Here is a 25767-nt window from a genome sequence, read left to right on the forward strand (position 1 = left end):
TTTGGAAAGCACATGACCAGGCAAAATGACCTGAGATGGCTGCCTACACACCAATATTACAACAACAAAAAAATTCACTTGCTGGTTCAGGAATTTAATTTTATATGGTAGAGTGAATTATTTGCAGTGTAAACAGTGTCATTTAGAATTACAATCTAAATCATAAAAATCATGACAGAATCCCTCTCTCTCTCTATATAAATATATATATCTCTATATCTCTATATATATATATATATATAGCTCTATAGCTCTATAGCTCTATAGCTCTATAGCTCTATAGCTCTATATCTCTATATCTCTATATATATATATATCTCTATATATATATATATCTCTATATATATATATATCTCTATATATATATATATATATATATATATATATATATATATATATATATATATATATATATATATATAGAGAGAGAGAGAGATATAGTTAAGAGCACTCACGGGTATTGTGAAAAAAGGCTTTTATTGGAGTGTTACAATCTACCCCACATCAACGCATTTCGGTCAGGACCCGGGATTTGATTAATTGATGGTGAGTGCCGGTCTAACAATTTGACTATATATATATATATATATATATATATATATATATATATATATATATTTATTAATAACCTGCCCACAAATCAATGGAAGGTATTCCTGGAAGGAAGTTTTACTCCTAAAATGTCCATGTTATTAGAATAATCTACAGTATAAGGAGGCTGTTCGCATCCCTACAGACTGGTGTATACAGAGGCAGAGAAGTTATCCCGTATGAGCTTTTTTCGAGTATGGTGGGCACCCTATTATTCCTGTGCAAAAAACAGTAAGAGACCTGAAAAGGAACCCAAGTGTCACTCCTAAAATTTGCCTGAAGCTCACCCAACATGCAGGGTTGCCACTTGTCCGGTTTTGACCAAGACACCCTGATTTTTTGAAGGACTGCCCGGGTCAATACTGCTTGCCCAGTTTTCCAAAATTAGGCAGGATTACCTATGATTAAGGCGGCGACCGGCCAATCGACATGTCATAATCCCACCCCCGCAGCATACCCCCATTGCATCAAAGCCCCACCCCAGATTCAACCTGGGCCAAAAGGTGGCAACCCTACCAACATGTGAACTGCCCCAAAAGCCCTAACAGAAAAACCACATGCATACAGCACTGCAGAATATGTTGGTGTTTTATAAATACTTAAATATTAAAGGGGTGGTTTAACTTTAATTCAGCCATTCTATAAGATATGAAAAGTTAATTCTAAGCAACTTTTCAATTGGCCTTCGTTTTTTCTTTTTGGTAGTTTTTCTGACTTTCCAGCTTTCACATGGGGGTTACTAACCCCATCTAAAAACAAATGCTCTGTAAGGCTATAAAGTTATTGTTATTGCTACTTCTTATTTCTCGTCTTTCTTTTCAGGGCCTCTCCTATTCATATTCCAGTCTCTCATTCATATCAATGCATGGTTGTTAGAGTATTGGACCCTAGCAACCAGACTGCTGAAATTGCAAACTGCTGAATAAAAATCTAAATAACTCAAAAACCACAAATAAAAAACGATCTACATCATACTCATACTAAAAGTTAAGTTAAAAGTGAACAACCCCTTTAATAGTAATAATGTATATGACTACAGAAGAACATAATGGTCTCTAGAAAAAGTGCAACATTTGCTGAAGTGATGAATATGTGAAAGATTTTAGGGCACAATCATTCCTGGAGTTATAGCACGCTTAATAACTAGACAATGGTTGGGTCACTTTTTGAGTTTACTGGGTCATTTAAGTATGAAGTACAAGAAAACATTTTTACATATAAAACAGAGGGGAAGGGGAAGCTCACCAATATGTCAAGTGTTAGACAACTTAACAGCTAGAAAGATTGGAATTGGAAAAGATTGGAAAACATCTTGGTACATGCTCTAGCAAGCAGATGAAAGTAGAAGTAAAGATATTACAGGTCAACAGATAGCTGAATGTACAGACAGACAAAGACAGATCTGAAAGCAGGCAGGCAACCACCTGAAATGAAAAGACATGAATCCACAGGATGCCAGAGCCACACATGTTTAGCCCTACAGCAGGCATCAAGCCCCAAATGCAGACAAACTGGGAGCAGACCCGGGGACCCCTGGACAGACAGAGTACTAGATTGTTCAACAGAGTCAACTTGTTCTTTTGACCACATTTACAAAAACATTGGCAGAAACTTTGTGCCATTTCTCAAGAATATCACAAAGCTTTTGTAGCATGACATGAATTGACTATGATTCCATGAAGCACATACCCAAATTTAGCAGCAATATCGTACACTTGCTTCTCGTGCTGTAAGACTTTTTCACGGTCACCCTCGAACAACAGGGTTGCAACACATAACTGATTTGGATCAAAGCCTTTAAACTGTAAAATAAAACATGGTTGAAGATGGATCCTAAAAGGGCTTTGCAACAACAGTAATCTGCAGTTCTATAAGTCCTATTAATGTGTTACCAGTACAGTAACATGTGCTTAATGTGAAAGTCACACTATCTACTACAGGTATGGATGCATTATCCTGAAACCCTTTATCCAGAAAGCTCTGAATTACAGAAATGCTGTCTCCCATAGACTTCATTTGATCCAAATAATCCAAATTTTTAAAAATGATTTCTGTTTTTTCTGTAATAATAAAACAGTACAATATTCTTTATTGAGACTAAGTTATAACTAATTATTGGGAGCAAAACCAGCCTATTGGCTTTATTTACATAAATGTTTTGTTGAAGGAAAGCATGAAGATTTAAATAACAGAAAGATCAGTTATCCAGAAAACCCCAGGTTCTGAGCATTCTGGATAACAGGTCCCATATCTGTTCTTGATTTTAAAAAAGGAACATATCAAAGTGCATTAAATATGTATGGACATAGGTATGTCGTAGTAGGTCTTCACATAAAAAATGTAAACTTTTTAAGAACAGGCTTTATGTTTGAATACTAAGGAGACTATGCTGTAGTGTGCCAAAATCTTCCAAACAAGAGTTACAGCACAAAGTTAACCTAAATTGTGCGTGCCATTTATTCATACTGTAGTTACAAAAGCAAATAATGTACTGTCTTGCACTAAAAAAGGAAATAAACTCAAGGGATGAAAACATAATTTTGCCTCTTTATAGGTAGGTCCCTGGTAAGGCCTCAGGTGAAGTATGCACTGCAGTTTTGGGATATAAACGAGCTGGAAAGAGTGCAGAGACAAGTACATTAGAGGACATTATAGACAAATAGCAGGGGACCTTTTTACCCATATATATATATATATATATATATATATATATATATATATATATATATATATATATATATATATATATATATATATATACACGAAAGAATGAAACCGCACTCCTAGGGCGTTGATGAAAAAAACATGTGGTAAGTTTTATTTCAACGTTTCGGCTGCTACACTCGAGCCATCTTCAGGAAGTGAAAACCCTAACCCCAACCATCACCTTTAACCCCAAGAATGGCGCCAAAATGCAATGTGACATCATCATTACACCTATCAAAACATTAAAAGACATTTTTGTGGATAGTAGAATAAAATCGCTACAATGTAGATGTAGTAATAGCAAGTGTAATCAAAATGTATGCGCTAACACAGTGTTCTTAAAAAGCCTCCGTGTGACTCCGCAAACAAGTGACCCCGTGTGATTAGCAAAAGTGAGTGACAGCAACCACCCCCATTGACAGATCCATAGGGGAGTATCGATGGTTCCCTATTAGTTGCAGAGGAGGACGCACAGATGCAGACCCACTAGTGTTTTGCCCCTTAGACAGTGGTCGGACCAACACACCATATCCCTGTTCCCTTTCCTCGATCGCCTAGGTCAGCTGCCAAACGATAGCCCTTAGAGCACCTACTTCCATTCTGTCGACTCGCTGACCGTGTCTAGGCCACACCTCCTGATACGTCACCGTGAGAGGGGTTCCCTGCTGACAGGCCGAGTCCAGGCTGTCAGGTTAGGTACAGCGTCACGCTTAGTCCTTCCCACAATTGGACATCACTCCTCACAGGCAAGCCCTATTGGGAGCGTCGAGTCTGGTATTGCTCCTGACTCTCGCTGACCAATTTTGCGGGCACCATTGCTCTGTGTCTGCGATTAATCGCTTTTATAGAGTGATTTGTCATACATGGTAGCGCCAAACAAAGTAGTAGTGCTGACCTTCTGGGTCATTTCTTGCAGTTACCTGACCATATACCGAAGCCTGCTAGGGATTATAGGGATGGTTGGTCCGTCGCTCTGCCGAGGGCCGACCTACTGGCATTGTGGTCCATCTCTGATATGGCAGGAGGGATAGGTCAGGTCGTAGTAAGGGGTTGGAATACACTATATAGGCTTAATGATACCGAGGCGCAATATCTGTTGGAACTGGTGTTGCTAGGGAGGTGCCCCATAGTTACGGGAAAAAATAAAATAGAACATTATTGTGTGCCAAAATCGCGTGCAAAAGAAAGACATGTTAGCTAATTGTCCATCCTCCAAGAAAGTCCTTACGGCGGCAATGTATAAGAAAAGCATCATGGTACACAAATATAATTCAAACCCACAGAAATATGTTTACATTATTTCACCCGTGTGGTCTAAATGGCTTCTCTTAAACACATATTTTCGCAGACAGAGAGGGTAGATTAGGGTTAATAAAAGGGGGACATTGGTAGGGTCTCATTTAAACCTTTTGGTGTCAAGGTTTCCAACTTGAAAATCCACAAGGACTCCTTTTGTAGAAGTAATAAGTTCCTATTGCCCTCTCTTTTGAGTGCAGGCACATGATCAATAATCATGTGTCTGAATTGGGGGAGCGTATGGTTCATTGTAAGCCAATGTTTGGATACTGGTTGATCAGCTTTGCCAGTAGTTAATGCATTCCTTATCACGCAGCGGTGATTATTCATTCGTTCGCAGCATTATGTTGGGAAAGCTTCCACTACTTACCGCGAACGAATGAATAATCACCGCTGCGTGATAAGGAATGCATTAACTACTGGCAAAGCGGATCAAACAGTATCCAAACATTGGCTGATCCTGTTCCAACAGATATTGCGCCTCGGTATCATTAAGCCTATAAAGTGTGTTCCAACCTCTTACTACGACCTGACCTATCCCTACTGCCATATCAGAGATGGACCACAGTGCCAGTAGGTCGGCCCTCGGCAGAGCGACGGACCAACCATCCCTATAATCCCTAGCAGGCTTCGGTATATGGTCAGGTAACTGCAAGAAATGACCCAGAAGGTCAGCACTACTACTTTGTTTGGCGCTACCATGTATGACAAATCACTCTATAAAACCGATTAATCGCAGACACAGAGCGATGGTGCCCGCAAAATTGGTGAGCGAGAGTCAGGAGCAATACCAGACTCGACGCTCCCAATAGGGCTTGCCTGTGAGGAGTGACGTCCAATTGTGGGAAGGACTAAGCGTGACGCTGTACCTAACCTGACAGCCTGGACTCGGCCTGTCAGCAGGGAACCCCTCTCACGGTGACGTATCAGGAGGTGTGGCCTAGACACGGTCAGCGAGTCGACAGAATGGAAGTAGGTGCTCTAAGGGCTATCGTTCGACAGCTGACCTAGGCGATCGAGGAAAGGGAACAGGGATATGGTGTGTTGGTCTGACCACTGTCTAAGGGGCGAAAACACTAGTGGGTCTGCATCTGTGCATCCTCCTCTGCAACTAATAGGGAACCATCGATACTCCCCTATGGATCTGTCAATGGGGGTGGTTGCTGTCACTCACTTTTGCCAATCACACGGGGTCACTTGTTTGCGGAGTCACACGGAGGCTTTTTAAGAACACCGTGTTAGCGCATACATTTTGATTACACTTGCTATTACTACATCTACATTGTAGCGATTTTATTCTACTATCCACAAAAATGTCTTTTAATGTTTTGATAGGTGTAATGATGATGTCACATTGCATTTTGGCGCCATTCTTGGGGTTAAAGGTGATGGTTGGGGTTAGGGTTTTCACTTCCTGAAGATGGCTCGAGTGTAGCAGCCGAAACGTTGAAATAAAACTTACCACGTGTTTTTTTCATCAAAGCCCTAGGAGTGTGGTTTCATTCTTTCGTTTGTATGCTGTATATAACCAGCACCCAGGCATTTTGTTGGTTGATTGGTTGATATATAAGGAATGCTTGCTGGAATTACACACTTTTAAATTCAGAATGGTTTAGCTATCTGAGAATTTGTAAACAATGCATGCCTCTGTGATGGATTTATTAATTGTGTGCTTTTTGAAAATATTGTCTAAAATACAGCTCTCAAAACATACAGAGAAACCATAAGCTCTATTTATTTGGTTCGATTAATTCCATGAGCAGATGATATACAGAAATAGTGGAGGGGGGGCTTGTTTGATTAAACAGTGCCAATATTAAAACCAGATTGGTTAAGTAAATAAGGGTATCAGAAATCAAAGCAACAGGGGCTTCAAAAATCCATCCGTCACAGATTTTCAGATTAGTCTTAATGATCAGTATTTGTGGGGCTGCCGAATCTTTCATTTATTACGAAGAGTTTTTGCAGCGACATTGCTACTAGTGGAAATTGGTTTCTTTGTAGGTAATGAGACTTTTTATTGACTCAGCAGGATAATGGATGCTGTTGCACATGAACTTTCAAATCAATGCTCAACCACTAGTTTAAAAAATGGCATTTTAGGTGGCTTTAAACCTGGGATTTTCGATGTAACAATTTGGATTTACTCACGCAATAAAATAAAAAGCTAACTACTCTCACTTTACAGCCGCTGTGAACTTTTTGATATGTGCAGTAGAGTATGCGTGGTAGTGTGTGTGTGTGGGGGGGAAACGGCATATGCTTTTGTAGATAAAACATGACCAGTTTAGAGATTAGAAACCGTTAAGATAAGGAGCAGAATGTTCCAAAATAAGAGTTAAAAAAAATCATAAGCAACACAGAAAAAACAAACTGTACCTTTGTGATGTAGAATTTTTTTAACCCATCCAAAAATGAAGTAAAAATTGAGGCCACCTGAGGTTTAAGAGCATGCCCTGCAAAAAATAAATACATGCACCAATAAATTAAATTTAAATGAATAAAATGCTGCAATGACAGTACCATGGCAAATATTTTGCAGCTCGTTTATACAACTGAAAGAAGCATTTAGGGCAAAGACAAGCAAATGTGGGTGTTCCAGCTGTTTTGGAAAAATGGCTCCTAGCATACCCCTGCCTGGCATGTTGCAGCTGAAGTACCCAAGGTTGCCGCTCTAAAGGAAGATGGGGTCTCCATGCCTTTGCTGACAAATTGAGCTGAAATGTGTTCTTTGCCAATGGCTGATTTTAGTACTGACAGTCATGCTAAAGCACCAGTTCTCCATTAAAAACCAAGGAGGCATTGATGCCATTGTAACAATTAACATTTTCTAGGAAACAATTTCCATTTGCATTATTTACTTACTGCCATTCTTCACCATAAATAAATATATTATGAGGAGCAAAAATATGGTAAAAGTAATGCATGGGCATCTTTGAAATTTACAAGGTGATCCTTATGTTTGGAAAATAATGAATACAGGTATGGGACGTTATCCAGAATGCTCAGGGTCTGGGGTTTTCCTGGATAGCAGATCTTTCCGTCATTGGGATCTTCATACCCTTAGTCTACTAGAAAATCATTTAAATATTAAATAAACCCAATAGGCTGGGTTTGCTTCCAATAAGGAAGAATTATATCTTAGTTTGGGACAAGTACGAGCTACTGTTTTATTATTACAGAGAAAAAGGAAATAATTTTTAAAAAAAATTGGATTATTTGATTATAATGGAGTCTATGGGAGACGGCCTTTCCGTAATTCAGAGCTTTCTGGGTAACGGGTTTCCGGATAACAGATCCCGTACCAGTAGCTCTGAAGAACCTAATTTGGCCTGCAGTTCACAGTGTTAAAGAACACAGAGGGGATCAACTACTAACAGTGGTTACAATTGCAACCTACCAATAAATTAGAAAATGAACGTAACAACGTATCAAATTTGTTTATTAGGGTAAATGTCATTTAGTGCCTTTAATAGTAAATCAGGTTTTTTTCATAAATATAATGTATATTGAATCAAATAAAAATGATTTTTACAGGAATGTTTACAATAAAGAAGTGGTGCTTTACATACACAGAAAATTAAACCAAACAAAGTAAAAGTAAAGTTGCAGGTTTTAATAATATCAAGAGACCCTCTACTGAAAAAAACAATGACAGAACCCAGTGACCACGGAAACTTAAGAAAGAAGAATTAGGTAGAGGATTGCTCCATGGTGCTCAGTGGAGTGCACTTTCAGGTATCAGGCAAATGGTTATAATCACGGAGACTTTCCTTCCTTATTCCTGTTACTATAGATCTTTAATTTACTTTTCATCAAAGTGTAAAACAGGGGGCCACAGTTTGCACAAAACTGCAATTCTCTGTATATTTGTATGTGCATTTATATATGTGCATGTATGTATGTATGTGTGTGTATATATATATATATATATATATATATATATATATATATATATATATATATATATATACACACACACACACACACACACACACACATACATACATACATTTTGGTAACATAAAGCACTCGCAGCACAAAATTTTCATAAAAAAGCAAGACAGTCTTTATTCCTCCAACCACATGTCTAAGCATTTCGATCCACAAGGGACCGTCGTCAGGGTCTCTTGTGGGTCGAAATGCATAGACATGTGGTTGGAGGAATAAAGACTGTCTTGCTTTTTTATGAAAATTTGGTGCTGTGAGTGCTTTCTGTTACCGGAATGTAAATACCTTGGTGAGCACCCGGCTGGTGATGATGTGAATGGTGAGTGCCGATAAATGGAAAGTATAAAGAAAATGGGAGCTGGCATTCTATATTTCAGGCAATTATTGTAACTCTTATTGTATTCATTAATTTTTGGCCATAATCAATGTGCAATATGTGTAAAATTGTGTAGTTTGGGAAAATGAGCTTTAGTACTGGAACAGTTCTTTCCTATAAAAAGATAAGCAAAACTACTAGGGGGTGCAGTTTGTCAGACACCCCCAACTAGCAGTCTCTAGCCCTTTACCCTGGGCTATATAGAGCAAGTTCTATAAAAATTAAACTAGCCCAGGGTACATGACTGTCAGAGCAGCACAATGCCAACTTTCCTGTGCTCTCAGGAGTCCCATGTGGCAGCTTGAGCAGTACATAAGTAGTACAATACAGCTTATAAGGTGTACTATACTTTGCAACTGTGCATGATGAAAGACCCTGTTTGTGGCAGATTGCACAATAATGCAAACAAACTGAATGGGTAATGTACATGTTCAGTGATACAGGATAAACAAATGTCGCTGTCTTTCATGGAGTGGGTTAGTGCCCATTTTGTGCAACTGTAAGGGGCTTATTTCCTGTTTCAGCACAATAATCCCACCATGCTAAAGTGATATCCATACAGATTTGGTTTAAACATTAGGGTCCCCAAACTTTATTACCTGTGATCCTCACTCAATTTTAAACTAATGTTGGGGAGCCACATAAGCACTATCATACAAAATAACGGCTGTGATAATTGAATTGGTAGCCCCATATGAACTGCTAGTTTACACAAAGCTCTCTTTGGAGAAAATCTGTGTCTTTACACCTTCAAAACTTGCCTTCAATGCAGTAATTTAAAAATGGGAACTTACTTCGATGCCACTTTGAGCAACATCAATTGGGGTGTTACGCAACATGTTGCTCATGAGCCAATGGTTGGGGATCACTGAATTAGAGAGTAGAAGATCTCAGTCTGCCTACACAGAGGCCTCATCTCATTTCAACTGAACTGTGATAAAGTGGAATGATGTGAGTAAGACCTGGTCTAAAATAACTAATAACTGCCACTGCTCTTTACACGGCTTCTAACATTAGAATTCTAACAAAGATCTGAACTTGCTGCATCAACTTTAATGAGTTACACAGATTTTATATGATGTAAAATGTCCAGTATAAAATGTGCTTTAAAAAGGACATTTTTGATTAGAATCAAGTTAGCTTCCCTAACCAAAATGAAAACTAGAACTAATAATAATCAAACTATGACAGAAAGCACAAGAATGAAGATAGTGGGTTTCATAATTCTACCCTAATTAGCCTGTAATGGGCATAAAATGCAGAAAGGTATTTATGGTTTTATATCATATTGGAAAAGTAAATCATAAAAAGATTGAATCCCCCCAACTGCCAATTAAAAAAAAATACCTGTAGGTGCACAAAAGAAGCAGAACAAGCATGTGAAAATGGAATAATAGAAACATGCATACCTAATCATAGATATAGTTGTCAATTTTTTTTAGTTCAAGCTCCACCGAAAGATGGAATCATTGTCTATAGCGTTTGAAGGTCTAATCATTGGTCATGGCCCCAGAAATTGTGAATTAGGCAGTGGGTCACAGCTTCAAGAATATCTAGGACAGCAAATACACATTCACCCCAACTCTCATCCTAACTGGCCTTCAACCTGTCCATTTTACCAATGCTTGCCACACACTATGCTCACGCTGGTATAAATACTTATAATTGATCTTTATATACTGCCTCAACAATTACTTGAGGCTTTGAAAGTCATGTTATAATAATAAATCTTAACAGAAATGAAACAAAATGAGTTATGAATGTATTGGAAGTATCAACATGTACTACACTAATTGAATAGCATCCCTACAAATAAATACAAGGAAATGCATATAAAAAAAGAATCAGACTGCAAGATAAGAATTCTATGAAGGCCAGTAACCAGACCTCCCAGTTCAGACACACGCATATCAGAACAATTTATAGTTGCATGATGTGATTGTACAAAAACCTTAAAAATAGGAAATACCGGTGACCAAAGAAGCAAAGTGACAAGAGATTCGTTCGGAAGATCAGTCTCCCAGCCAACATTCATTAAGTACAAACTTTAGGGTATTATTTTAGACGCCAGAAAATCATATATTTAGAATTTATTGCAGACAATGCTTTGTTTTTTATATACTATATTTAAAATCTATAAAAATATCCCCGACCCTTGGCAGTTTTCGTGTGTTATTGTCATAGGACATTAAATCACGGTGGAGTTACAGTATGTCAAAGTAAAAACAGATTTTCGAAAAGTGACTAATACCTGACTGTATAATACAGCCCCCATTCAAATAAAGCTGGCAGCAATAACAGTCTGAGGAGATAGGTCTACATCTGAACACTTTGCACAACTAGTCATACATACATACATACTGTACATACATAGTTAAATAGTCAAATCAGGTTGAAAAAAGACTAAGTCCATCAAGTTCAACCCCTCCAAATGAAGCCCAGCAACCATTCATACACACACCACTACATGGCTCTGCCAAGTGGCATAGGGATCATAAAGGAACAGTCTTTTTCAAGTGCAGTCACAAATGCTGTATTAGATAGAAATTGACCCTGACTTGGCCATAGCAGGGCACTAACAGTGTTATTTTTAATCATTCTTGTGTAGTTCTGGCTTTATTCTTGGGTCACTGTATTGTTTGAAGACAAGTCTTCTGCAAATCCCAGCTCTTACAGACTAAATTAGATTTTTCTCCAGGATATTACTGTATTTTGCGGTATTCAAACTATCCTCTACCCTCTCAAGTTTTCCACTATCTGCTGCAGAGAGGCAAGCTCACAGCATGATGTTGCCTCCAACATGCTTTACAGTGGGAATGGTGTGCAGCGTTTGGCTTATGTCACACATGGTGTTTAGTCTCTTGGCCAAAATTTGTCAAATCAGACCATACATGCTTGTACCAGCTGACACCAGAGGCTTCTTTTTGCCATGATGCTTTCTTTTTGCCACACACCCATGCACAGCAACTGCAAATAACCTAGAAAACAGTCACTGTAGGCATGGTATGTCCAATATTTGAAACTGAGGCTTGTAACACCTTTAAAGTTGTCATAGATCTCTTGCTAGCCTCTAGTATTCATCATGCACGTAAATTCAAGTTGGAGAGGCTGTTCTAGGCACATTTATATTTTGCATTTCTTAATGACTGCTGTAACTGTACTCCAAAGAACATTCAATAACTTGGAAATTTTCTTGCATCCATCCCCTGACTTGTGGCTTTTAGTCATTTATTATACTCTGGCCCTTTAAGAATTTGGATGCTAAAACCTGCCGAATTGTTGTTTAAGTCAATAGGAAAGGTCCAGGGATCAATCGTGTCGTTTAAAATCGTCTGAGTTGTAAAAATTTGATTTTCTTTATAAATTTCGATTAGTCAAATTTCGAATTTATGGGAGTTAAAAAAAAAACAACTCACATGAATTTCAAATTTGACCCTTGATAAATGTGTCTCAAAGGGTACAACTACAAAAGCGTCTTCATCGCAATTCCGGCGTATTCGACGCAGTGCGCCAAAACGCAGGCGTCAAATCGGATGCGATAGAAAATAATGTAAGAAATACAAATGTCGGATCTTGTTGCAGCCATCCGAACGCTGCGACACCATCCGACATTGCTATTGCTTACCTTATTCTCTGTCGCATCTGATTTGATGCCTGTGCTTTGGCACATTACATCGGATCCGCCGGAATCATGCTGAAGACGCTCGTGTAGTACCCTAAGTGTTCATTTGTTTTCATGGTGTAGGTTATACCACAATGCTGACTTCTAAGAAGATGGACGGTCCATATACACATGCAACTATACTACAAGCACTTGACATCCCTTGGCTACAAACACGTGATCTCCATTGAACCAGTTATGTGAATTTTATTGCACCATAATGATTTAGTAGGTGTGTCATATTTAAGAGACAAAAGAGATCCGTTTCCACTTTGACATGAGAGTCTATTTCTGTTGATCAGTGTCCAAAAACAAAAATTAATTCCAATGTGATTCGCAAAAAAATTAAAACTTCTCAAAGAGTTGAAACTTTTTATAGTTACTGTAAAACGACCACTTTCCTGTAGGGAAAATATTTTTCAGGGATGGTATGATATTAATTATGTAGGGAGCCTGGACTGATGCCTAGTAAGGAAGGCTATGTAAAATTTATTGGAGTCTGGCACATTATGTAGACTTTTATAACTGTGTAGTTATGGTCATCATTGTGTTAAGAGGACTAACAGCAGCAAATGACCAAGTGAAAAGTCACTGGATAGTTGGAAAGGAGATAGGGTTGTTGATGGCTACACAAAGCTCTAAAACATTTTAACAGTCTAGGAGCTTGAAGGTCAGTGCAACAAACCGAAGATGAAATTAGAACATGTAGTGATCCACGTAAAGAAAATCCTTGTTATTTTCTGTTATGGCGGGGGTTGAAATGTTGACATGGAAGCTGCTATATAAGCATAAAATGCAAAACACTGTTTGGGAGGGTAAGCCATATTTGAGTTAGGGCTAGGACATCAATAAAGTTATTTTATTACATCTAAATTGCTATTTTTACTCACACATGGCATTGTAATGCACCAAGTCAGCAAAGAAGCTTTTAATTTTTTTGTGGATAAACATAACCAAAGCATAAACACAACTGTAAACAATTTGCATTTTTTCAACTAAGTGCATTCTTGGCCAGGACACACTGTTACAAAGTCAGGCACCAGCTAATATTCTGGCTATGGATATAACCCTTGGAAGTTGACTTAAATAAAGCATATATACGCATTTCTATAAATGTCAAAACTTGTTAAGAATGGTAATGCAACTTCTTTGTCTAGGTGTGATATCACAATTGCATCAACATTATTTATTAAATAATGAATTAAAATAATTATATTTTAACTAATAATTTATTAACACTGGGCATTTTGTCACGTCTGCATGTTTCTATAGACAGGTGGAATAGTAATAAATTCGGTGCAAAATGTTCCATTTATCGCTATGCTGCAAGAAGACTGTACTGCACAACATGCCTCGTTGGAACCAAGACAAGTCATTTCTTATATCATAAACAGTGCTTTCAGACAGTGGTGTAAATACAGGGGATATAGTGGGTGTAACTTCTGGTAGGTGGACAGTGCAGTAGCAATACTGGCAGAGGATTAGCCAAAAAGAAGCTTGATAAGTTATTGCCTCTAAAAGCATATCCATGGTGTGCAGAACACATTTAAATTCAAGCTCTGCTGTTTAATGGATTTGCTCAATTATGCCATGATATACATTATGAGAGTATCAAGTTTGTACGTAACTGTGCTACCAAATAAATATTCAATAACAAATTTAGGATATTATAGCGAATGACTCATAAGGGAAAAAACACAACAGGTATGGGACCTGTTATCCAGAATGCTCAGGAAATGTTGTTTTCCGGATAATGGATCTTTCCGTAATTTGAAAGTCCAGTATAAAATCATGTTTACATTAAGGATTGATTATATCCTAGTTAGGATCAAGCAAATTGTACTGTTTTATTATTACAGAGAAAAACGTTATCATTCTTACAAATGTGAATTATTTGGATAAAAAGGAGATTATGGGAGATGGCCTTAACGTAATTCGAAGCATTCTGCATAATGGGTTTCTGAATAACAGATCCAGCACCTGTATTATACATGCTTCATTTTTCCATAGGAGGCAGGCATTGGGCTAAATGTACACAGTAACAGTTGAAGCATTGACTTTTAGACTATACAAACCCTTCTAAATCTAAACGAAAATACAGGTCCTCCTTTATATAAAGGTCTCCTTTATAGGCAATTTCCTAAGTCACTGTGCATATTGCTTACTAGCCCAGATACATCTTTACATATCAGCCATAAATCCAATAGAGCAATGATATAAGAATATGCAGTCTAGTTAGTACATTTAGGACCATAAATGACACATTAAGGAGCAGTGCACTTTTTGTCTTGAACAACAAAGTCTGCTTGTTATTTTAAGATAGAGTACCCAACAAGACCAGATTTCAAAATGACATATTAGTGAGGCACTCTGAAAGTTAAAATAATTACATATTGATTTATATTGATTTAAACTAGTCTGTTAGCTTGATGGTATAATCCTTTGCAGTTTTCTCTTGAAACATTAAGATGAGGTGAAAGGATAAACCCAGCTCTTAAATGTATATGTATGGATGTAGACTTACCAAACTGAAATTGTGCATTGTCCACAAGGCGAATTGAGGCAGGAGCACATCTCTGTAAGACAAAATGAGCAAACATTAGTAATGAACCAAAAAACCATAAAGTAAAATAAAATCCCTTTAAGCACTTAAAGGTTTACTTGATATCAACTTTTAGCATGTTATGTATAGAGCTAATCTTATCAAAACCTGTTCTGCTCATGTTCAGCCTGTGGTTAGTCAGTGACCTGGACACTGCAGTGGTCAAACCCCTTTCCTTGCCTTACCACCAATTGCAATTGTATGGAATGCACTCTGGCTATATCTGATGCTAGTTATAATCAACAATTTTACAACATACTAAAAGTTAACTTAAAGGTGAACCACCCATTTAAATGGGAACTCATGTCACATGGGGAGAAACACTCTAATTGCATTCACCCCAAAATCACTGTGGCTGGTGAGCTTTAGCCTTAAAACTTGAGAGTGCATAGCTTTATTTCTGCACTCTACTATGAATATGAAGACACTAAAAGCCTTTAAAGGAATTGTTCAGTGTAAACATAAAAACTGGGTAAATAGATAGGCTGTGCAAAATAAAAAATGTTTCTAATATAGTAAGTTAGCCAAAAATGCAATGTAAAAAGGCTAGAGTGATTTGATGTATAACAAGTCAGTCAGGACACTACTTCCTGCTTTTCAGCTCTCTTGGTTAACACTGACTGGTTACCCTGGCTACCAGGCAGTAACCAATCAGAGACTTGAAGGGGGCCACATGGGTCATATCTGTTGCTTTTGAATCTGAGCTGAATGCAGAGGATCAATTGCAAACTCACTGAACAGAAATGTACCATGTGCCCCCCCCCCTTCAAGTCGCTGACTAACTCAGAGTTATAGAGCTGAAAAGCAGGAAGTTGGATTCTGGCTGTTTTATTAGACATCTGTTCACTCCAGCCTTTATACATTACATTTTTAGAAACATTTTTTATTTTGCACAGCCTATCTATTTACCCAGTTTTTATTTTCATACTGAACTATTCCTTTAAAAGGCAGAAGGGTGTTCATACATCCCCAGCTTTGCTATAAAACAGAAAAAAATAACCAACACTTCCACTGTCGGAAGTAATGAAAATCACTCCTTAGATGCCTCTTAAGCTGACCTAGCACCAACAATTTCCAGTTTATTCGCTTAGGTACACTCATAAATTCCCAGCACTATAAGCAAACAGGTTATAGCCAAATTAATACTCTTGAAAATCCAGAGTGATATAATTTTAGGATATGAAAATGAAATAGAAAAGATTGTTATAGAATATAGCTCTAGATCTGCACACACAAATACTTATATAATCATGCTTGTTTGTGGAGAAGTCATCTTAGCACCCCATAAAAAGCTTTTCCTTCAGTACAACCTAATTACTTGTTCATGAGGGAACATACACAAATGCCTTTACAACGTGTTAAAAGGAAACAACCTGATACTTACAGGAGTTATAATCTAGTCAGGAAACAATCATTCAACACTGATGAACACCACATCTGTAATGCCAATCTTTCCATCAACGTTAATGACAAACCATAACTGAAATAACTTTACCACAAGCCTTTGGTGGATAAACACAGGAAGGAAAGTTAATAGCGATTGTGATTTATAGACCTATTGGATGGATGCTTCTTTTTTTTAAGAGCCATAAGCCAATCTTGATAGTCAAGAACCAAGCCTAGACTCATATTAACTTGAATTTAGTGACCCATAACACTGCTGATTTCCTTGAATTACACAATGCATAGTGCATGGAAATAGGAAGGAAAACTCATTTTTTGAGATAATAAATCAGCAGCATTTTGTTATGCACTGATTTAATACTGCCAATTTAACTGCAACATTTTGTGGACCTTTAGGTAACCCTCCCAATGCACAGGCCCACCAGGTCACAACCCTAGGACTACAAGTAGGATTTCATTGCACTCATTCACTGATCATTGGCAAAAAAAAAAAAAGAAAACCGTTTACTTGGGTTAATAAAAGGCAAAAGTTCATCAAGTTCAAACCCTCTATTGCTTCAAATAAAAGTCCAGTTCCACAAACCTAAAAATGTGGCCTACTGTTAATTGATTACTTCTATGGGAAAAAAGAACCCCCACTATCTATAATTTTTTTTAATTATAAATCTATAATGTCCACTGATGCACCTGTTGAGAGTAATCATGTCACCTTGTAAGCACCTTTTCTCCAGAGAAAACAAACCCAACCTTAACAATCATATTTTAATTCTTCCACTCCCTTCACCGGCCTAACTGCACTGAATACTCAAGAAAATGCCCTATAAAGAGGCAAAATTATGTTTTCTAATGTAATTCTACATTATAGCATCCCTTTTTAACAAAAAAGTAGTGGTGGCCTTTAACAACTACTCTATAACAATTACTTATTTGGCCAGTGTAACAAAAGAGTGACACGATTACAGGTTTTAAGACGACATCATTGGGATGGAAGCCAAACATATTGAATCCCAATACTGGCTATCCTTGTTTGTTAATTTATCTTTATTTCTTCTGCATTATAATTTCAAGGAAAGGCCAATGTTATCGACATCTCCCAAAAGCAGTAAAGGAGATTAAGATTACATTTTCAGTAAATGAATAATCACAATATGGTCAAATACTGCTGGATTGAATAGTTTCTCAGTAATAAAGGGAGAAAAATTGAGTGAAAAAAAAATAGTGATATTGCATGTTTACAGTAACATGTAATGATTGCAGCACCCTTGTCTAATGTTTTCACTACACCCATTGTTCCGATTTCTGTTATGGAATTTCAGGTTTTTTGGATGGGGTCTTGAAATAGAATAATGGAAATTACAATTAAATCTTATAGATGATGGGACAGCAGGGAATTGCTATCAGGGTGATCCCTAATCCCTTGTGCCAGGTCAAAGGCAAGTAATCTGAAGTAGGAAGCATTGTTTTGATTAATCCTGCGTGTGCCACCGATTTAAAACTGGGCTAACAAGGCAGGACAAACTAATTAAAATACTGATTCCATCATCGCCACCTCTCTCTTTTACTCTCTCTACATTATTTTGGCCATAAATATCTCTAGTGTGACTGTATGAACAATTTCCAAAGCACTTCATAGACACCACCAATTTGGTTGTAGTTCAGGAAGGAAGGAAGGAAGGAAGGCATTACAGGGTTTTTAGTGGCCATGGGATGTTGCCCATCAAGAAGGCCTTGAACCAATGTCTGGCAGAAGGGAAAATAAATAAAGGTAAGTACAAGACTAAATAATAGACCCAATGCATAGAGACACAGATAGGATGGGCTTGGCTAAAGCACACAAATTATTTAAGTATTTATGGAACACATAAATAGTATGCAAATGATTGGGCTTTATTAGCATTGTAAAGATGAATAGGTTTGTACAAAATTAGGTGTACAAAGCTGTTCCTAACCCAACAGGTTTGGGTCTTGAATGCTGCCAAAGGCACTTCCAATACTTATTAACTCTGGAGGTGAAGACCCATTGAATTCTTCTGTTTCGGTTTTGTGGTTTGTCAATATTCTCACCCTTAGAATATCTTGCGCTGCACAGTGCAGAATCAGCTTCTGGAAGGAAAAACCACTTGAAAAGCCAAATTGCTCTTTTTTTGACCGTGTGGTGATGATTTAACAGTTCTACAGGTCTTTTTAATACAATGATCTTCCTTCAACACAATGCACTTTCCGATGTCATACAAAGGTGAGACAGCACATAAGGATTCTGGGTAATTAAAAGTATGGATTTCTTCCATATGGAAACAAGTCCTCACCGTAGCGATTGCATCTAACACAAGCTAAGTTGGCTGATATTTTCTTCAAGTTCATTTCAGAGAAAACAGCTGTATATAATGACAGAGCTAAAACATTTCTCTCCTCTCTGTCTACAAATGCTCTGCTTTATATTTTCAACTTCACATACAAAGCAAATACATGTTTATCAGCACGATCAAAGCTGTTCTTTCATTTAGACTCTGGTGGCATTCATCAATGTCAAAGTGGCTTGAGAACAACGGTGGGAAGAAACATTTATCTACAATCAGAGGAGAAGTAATTAATCATCCTATGGTATGCCCATTTTTCCCCCTATTTTGGTTTGCAATCAACATTTTACTTTACTTTTTGGTGGTGCTAAAGCCACACAAGATCTTAATTTAAGTAATCAGAACAAGCTGCAATTTCATCTTTGTTCTGAGTTTGGCTGTGAAATGGGTTTGACTTATTTTATAGGTGTGAAGGTTTACACCTAGCTCAACTAAATACAGGGGTTAATCTTTTTAATTTCAGAGTGAAAAAGACGAAATGCATGTATGAACCCAATCATCTCCAAGAACTCTTTGTGAAGAATCTCTGGTTCAAGAGAACAATGGTTAGTGAACACACACGAGCAAATGCTTGGAAATGTAATTCACACAAAATTACAAATATCTTTTAATGGAAGGTTGTCCCCGAAATCTTTAGTGGATGCCATCATTAGCCTTGTACCCTTCTCATGTGTGATGCTAGGAGTGGAGAATCTTTTGCCCAATTTATTTTAACTGGGAGATGTTGAAGTACATCTGTGTCACAGTTCCAAATAAATGTAATCTACTCCTTGGTGTAATAACCACAGTTAAAATAATATGAGTGCCTCATATTAAGTCTGTTGCTTTGTTTTTCAAAACAAAATGGATTGTGAACATCTGAATATAACCTTTTGTCTAATAAAAGCCAATGCTACACTGCTTTCCAATACACAGTAAAGTACAAATTTCCACTCATTCAAAAATTATCCAAACTTGCTGTTTAAAGCAGTACCCTCTAGGTCAATTGATATTTGCATGTGCAAGGTATTGTGGGATATGATATAGAGTCTCGGAGGCTATATTATTGGCACATCTTTGTTTCAATGATACATGAAATTTGTCGTGTATATTGGAAAGCTGCTTTTAATTCAAAATTTTCTTCATTATGTAAGCTTTACATCTGTACGTATATAAGCCAGTTATGTAAGAATATCATTTAGGGGGTCAGCAAACATTACTAAATGTCAACCCCCCTTTTTGTAATAGGGAAAAAAGATTCAATCCATGCAATACTTAGTCAAATCTGTAGAAAACAGTAGAATTTTTGTCCCTCTACAAGGAGTTGGCTAGATGTCAGTACAATAGTATAAACCTTAAGTGGCAATAGACTCCAAGATCTTAATAAGCCTGATGAGTTTTTCTAACCTGACTGATTATATATATATATATATATATATATATATATATATATATATATATATATATATATATATATATATATATATATATATATATATATATATATATATATATATATATATATATATATATATATATATATATATATATATATATATAGTCAAATTTCAGCCAGATATTGGCTGGGCAGGATGTTAGGAGACCCCCTGCTACAGTCCTGCAGTGGGTTGGGTACCCGCAAAAACCTACGGTACCCTGCGGATTGAAGTTCCGGGTGCGGGTAAAGACGCGCGTTGGCGGTTCTGCGGGTCACGCCGCGGGTCTTCACAATAGTGATATTTACTCCATTTTTCTGGTCACGGCTACTTCCGATGACGTCATTTCCGGTTTGCAATGACAGCACTTCCTGTTTTACTCACTTTTTCTGGTCACGTCTACTTCCGATGATGTCACTTCTGGTTTACAATGACAGCACTTCCTGATTCTTGATGGTCAGCGGGTCGTGGGTTCGGGTTGTGGATAAGGTACTTTCGGGTAGGGTCAGGTAGCTGTTCCAAGCGGGTAAGAATGCGGGTTGCTGTCCGGGTTGCGGATTGCGGGTACGTGTCCCAAAAAAATGGACCCGTGCAGGAATCTACCCCCTGCAAAGGCCAATAAACTTTTTAATCATTCCAGAGGAGTCAAATTTAAAGCTTTTATTGGCCAGTATATGTATACTGTATAAAATGCAATAAGAAACACAGGTTCACATACAACAATAATTGCAAATACTATACATATTGCTATGAGCAAAGACCCTTTATAGTTTTACACAGAACAGTAGCTTGAGAACTAATTTTCTCTCTTCAATGGCAGGGGAGATAAAAACATTTTTAGACATACTGTACTATATAGTATATGTCTCATTGTTATGATTTTTTTTGGTTTTCTCCTTCACTTCATATTGTTTCTGTCGGGAAAAAAACCGATCAAGAAAAATCCTTAGAACAAAATGAAATAGTCACTTTATTTTTACGTGAGATAGTCCCAACTATTACTCATGCTTTAGTCAGCTTCAATCTCTACTGCAATTTCTCAGCCCTGGAAACTTTCCTTCCCTGGAGAAGAATTAACATAGCTGAGCAGAACAGAAAACAATAAAATAATTTTATTGTTGCTAAAATTGTATTTTCCACAAACATTCAGAAATTGTATATTCTGAATTGTTTGACCCTAGACGTGTGCAGGCCCCACCGGGGTGGCCATTTTGGATACAAGGTTCAATGACACTGCAAGACAGATGTGGATCAGGATGACAGAGAATGATGACTACTTTAGCTCAACTCATTATTCTATATGGAGCTTTGCACCATCTATCAGTCAGGAGGAAGGCAGATGGCTTGGTCTGTAATTGATTTATTTTGTTAGCCATTGATGTGCCACATTTATGGATACAAATATGATCAGTTCCATTCTGGGTAACAACCAAGACAGAAGGTATCTTTAAACACATTGGCAGTATTTTGTTCATATATACCTACAGATTCTACATGTATGATTTATACTTGTCTTTTCCTGCTGTTTCACAAGCATTTTTATTTTAAGAATGCCATATATAAATATAATTTTGTTTGCTGTTCTTTGATATAACTATATATATATATATATATATATATATATATATATATATATATATATATATATATATATATATATATATATATATATATATAAATATATATATAAATATATTTACTTTGAAAGCAGCTAGTAAGTTGCAGGTAAAACTTAGTCCCTTTGTAAAATGTATAATTAAGCAATTGAATTCTTAGTGAATCAGATGAAAATTAAGTGTAGGACTGGCCAGATATGGGATGACTTTGACGTAGTTGGCCAGCTTAAATATATTGCAATATATGGACAAACAATCCCTGTGTTGTTTAAAGGGTAAGGCATTTTTTAGTAGTAGTATGCACAAAATGTCGCTGTCTTAAATATATTGATAATGGGTTGAGTGCAGTGGACCTCTTGTAGTTGACTATATATATATATATATATATATATATATATATATATATATATATATATATATATATATATATATATATATATATATATATATATATAGTTACATCTTTATTGCAACTTTAGCACTCCCTGTAAGTAATGTTAGTGTATATGTTTAGCATACGTGGGATCACATATCTAATATATAATAATTGTGATCCAGAAAGCTCCACAAGAAAGTAAGACCATCCCCCCATACACTGAATTTTTACCAACAATTCGAAAACAATACTTTGTACTTGATGGTAACTAAGCTCCATGAATCCATGGTAGCAAAACAATCTTATTGGGGTTATTTAATGTTTAGATGATTTTTAAAGGATGTATGTTAAATAACATTCCTAGATTCCAGAAAACCCCAGGTCACAAGCATTCTGGATAATAGTTTCTATACCTGTATATACAAACTTTCTTCTTTGCAAATTCCAAGCTAAAGTCAATTGGTATAAAAAAGGGAAAAAAAGCATTTCAGAAAAATATAAATCATTTAAATCTAATCATTTAAGAAACTAAAATCTACAATATTTAATTTGAGGAAAAGTCACTAGTGTGTTATTATAGATGGATTTTGAATTCTAATAGGCTGATACAAGAGAAACTGGCTGGTTGCCTTAGTAAGATAATGTCTGAATAACATTCCAACACAGCATTGCTGATGTTTGGACAATACTTTACAGGAGCATTCACCAGAGTACCAGATAAGAAGATTACTCCGGGGATAAAACTAATTCTTTCTGCTTTCCGTCATAATCACAGCTGACAAAAGCTTGGACTTTATCCCATAGACGTTTTAAGCAAAATATGAAAAAAGTAACCGTTTTCAAGGAAACTATACCCTAGTTATAAATACTACTCAACCAGTGGAATATGAGGCTATGGGTTTTAGAGCATTTTTCCTCTGTATAGTTTAATTTATGAAATGTGACATGTTTTGGAGAGCAGACACAGCAAATGCACTTCAAGTGGTTATAAATAATGTGGGCCCTCACCATAGTGATCTAGGAAGTACTGTATTTTCAAATTTGCCAAAATGGTCACCTATGAATAGAAAAGGTATTGTGCTGTAAGTAAGCTTTTTTAGCTTTTCAGCTTCTAAGCCAGGGGTCCCCAACCTTTTTCACCCCTGAGCAACATTCAGATGTAAAAAGAGTTGGGGAGCAACACAAGCATAAGTTCCTGGGGGTGCACTGCCAAATAAGCGCTGTGATTGGCTATTGGTAGTCCCTATGTGGACTGGCAGCTTACATGACCCTCTGTTTAGCAGAACATCTGGTTATTATGCAACCAAAACTTGCCTCCAGCCTGGAATTCAAAAATAAGCTCCTGCTTTGAGGCCACTGGGAGCAACATCCAAGGGGTTGGGGAGCAACATGTTGCTCACGAGCTACTGGTTGGGGATCACTGTTCTAAGCTTTTACTTTGTTAGTTAGAGGATAATAAATGGTAGATCAGTGCTATATACTAAAAGGTTATTTACCTTAACATAGCAACGCCTGCACCCTTTAGAAGTCGTTTATACAGGTATGGGTCCTCTTATCTAGAATGCTCGGGACTAGGGGTTTTCCGGATAACAGTAATTTGTACCTTAAGTCTTCTAGGAAATCATGTAAACGTTAAATAAAACAAATAGGCTGGTTTTGCTTCCAATAAGGATTCATTATATGTTAGTGTGGGTCAATAACAAGGAACTGTTTTATTATTACAGAGAAAAGGGAAATTATTTTGAAAAATTTGGATTAAATGGAGTCTATGGGAAATGGCCATTCCGTAATTTGGAGCATTCTGAATAACAGGTTTCCAGATAACAGAACCCATACCTGTACTCACACACTACTCTCACTAGATAACCTAGCAAATTAGAGTTACAACGTCTAAAAGAATAAGCTTTGCAAACAATGTACCAGTCTACATTTCCATTGTAGCCACGCTTAATAGACCTTTTCATTTTACCCACACTAATAAATATATACAGTCTAGTTGCTCTACATAGAGAGTACTGCCTGTAAAGTCTAGGGCCTAACCTATGTCAAAATTTGGGGATGCAACTCAGAGTTTAGCCAAAGGGCAAACTATGATCAAATAATGGAGTGAGTGTTTTTGTGGATATTTTTATCTTATTATGAACTGAGCTCACCAACATCTACTCTGTATTAAAGGGCACCTGTAGCTGTATTAAAGGGCTTCTATTAAATAATAATTGTTAAAACCCGTACAGCCCAAACAAGTTAAACAAACCAATACTATTATTTCAAAAAACGGCATCACACAACAGCTATGCTATCTGCACCAAGAGGAAGATCCCGGTGCGGGTGGCCATGTTCGGGCACAATATTAATGGGTTGGTGCCCCAACTTGCTCAGTATGTGCATGTGTATGATGTAGGATCAGTTGACACATTCTTCAGTTCTATATTAGCGAGCTGGAACACTTGCTCAGTATGCACTTGCATGTGCACCAACATGCCACTCCCAAGCACTAGGTTGCCCATACCAGGAGAGAGCTCCTGGTGTGGGAGGCACATTATATTCAACTGTATATGATATATTTGTTCAATTTTACTGGTCCTTTACATGCTCACAAAATGGAAAATATTGAAGGATAGTGCAAAACACAGATAGTGGTAACCTACAGTGTTTGTTCCCCTTTTCTTCTCTGTTTGCACTATACAAAATGATCCCTATAAAGCATTTTCATACTACTGTGCTGGGGTGAGTTTATCTGCAAAACACACAATAAACGTGCCTTGTACACTTGGCTATATGTCAGACATCTGAAAAGAGTTAGTGCCTCACAGAATTAAACATATTTTAGCAATGAGGCTACACAAAGATTCAATAACAAGAAACGTGCCTAACAGTGCAATACAACCAGAGTGGCTTTGTGAACACTTCAGTGTGACAGACAATTTTACAGCTGTTCCCAGGTAAATACCATTCCCAAGTAGAAACGACAAGCTTAAAGTCTTAAATTCATACTGGACAGTCGAATAAATCTAAATGTTATGTGTTTTGCAACTATAAAGCCAAGTTTGAGACCTTCTCTTTGACTTTATTTACTCGCTTGAACTGCACTTCTACTTAAATTAATTTAATACTTTTTTATTTTATTCCTCAGATCAGCAGTCTAACCTCTTTAAACACTCTAGTTAATTAATGTACGGTTCCAATTGCTCCATCCTTAATAAATTATGTCATAATTTATAGGTGGCTTCCAAAGCACAATGCTCTGGATACAAACTATCATAAGCACAAATGAAACACAATAAATAACGTTAGGCTTAACCACCATACTATCACTTTGAACAAGTTTTATGAACTCTGGGGTTCATAAAGTAATGTGCAGATTTTGCATGAGTCCTGTAGCCCATAATAATCAGCCAATAGCTTTTGCTAGCCAA

The 25767-nt window shown here is 37.0% G+C and overlaps 1 protein-coding gene across 1 annotated transcript in view; it reads right to left on the minus strand.

The window, feature by feature from the left end:
- The window catches only part of agps.S (alkylglycerone phosphate synthase S homeolog), a 141516-nt gene that overhangs the window by 43701 nt on the left and 72048 nt on the right, over positions 1–25767 (minus strand). The window contains exons 12-14 of the mRNA XM_041578918.1: positions 15106–15157; positions 6973–7049; positions 2281–2393 (exon numbers count right to left, since the gene is read on the minus strand). Coding sequence (XP_041434852.1) covers positions 2281–2393; positions 6973–7049; positions 15106–15157 — 242 coding nt within the window. The remainder of the gene's footprint in view (positions 1–2280; positions 2394–6972; positions 7050–15105; positions 15158–25767) is intronic.

This window comes from Xenopus laevis, chromosome 9_10S (assembly GCF_017654675.1).
Source record: "Xenopus laevis strain J_2021 chromosome 9_10S, Xenopus_laevis_v10.1, whole genome shotgun sequence".
NCBI lineage: Eukaryota > Metazoa > Chordata > Amphibia > Anura > Pipidae > Xenopus > Xenopus laevis.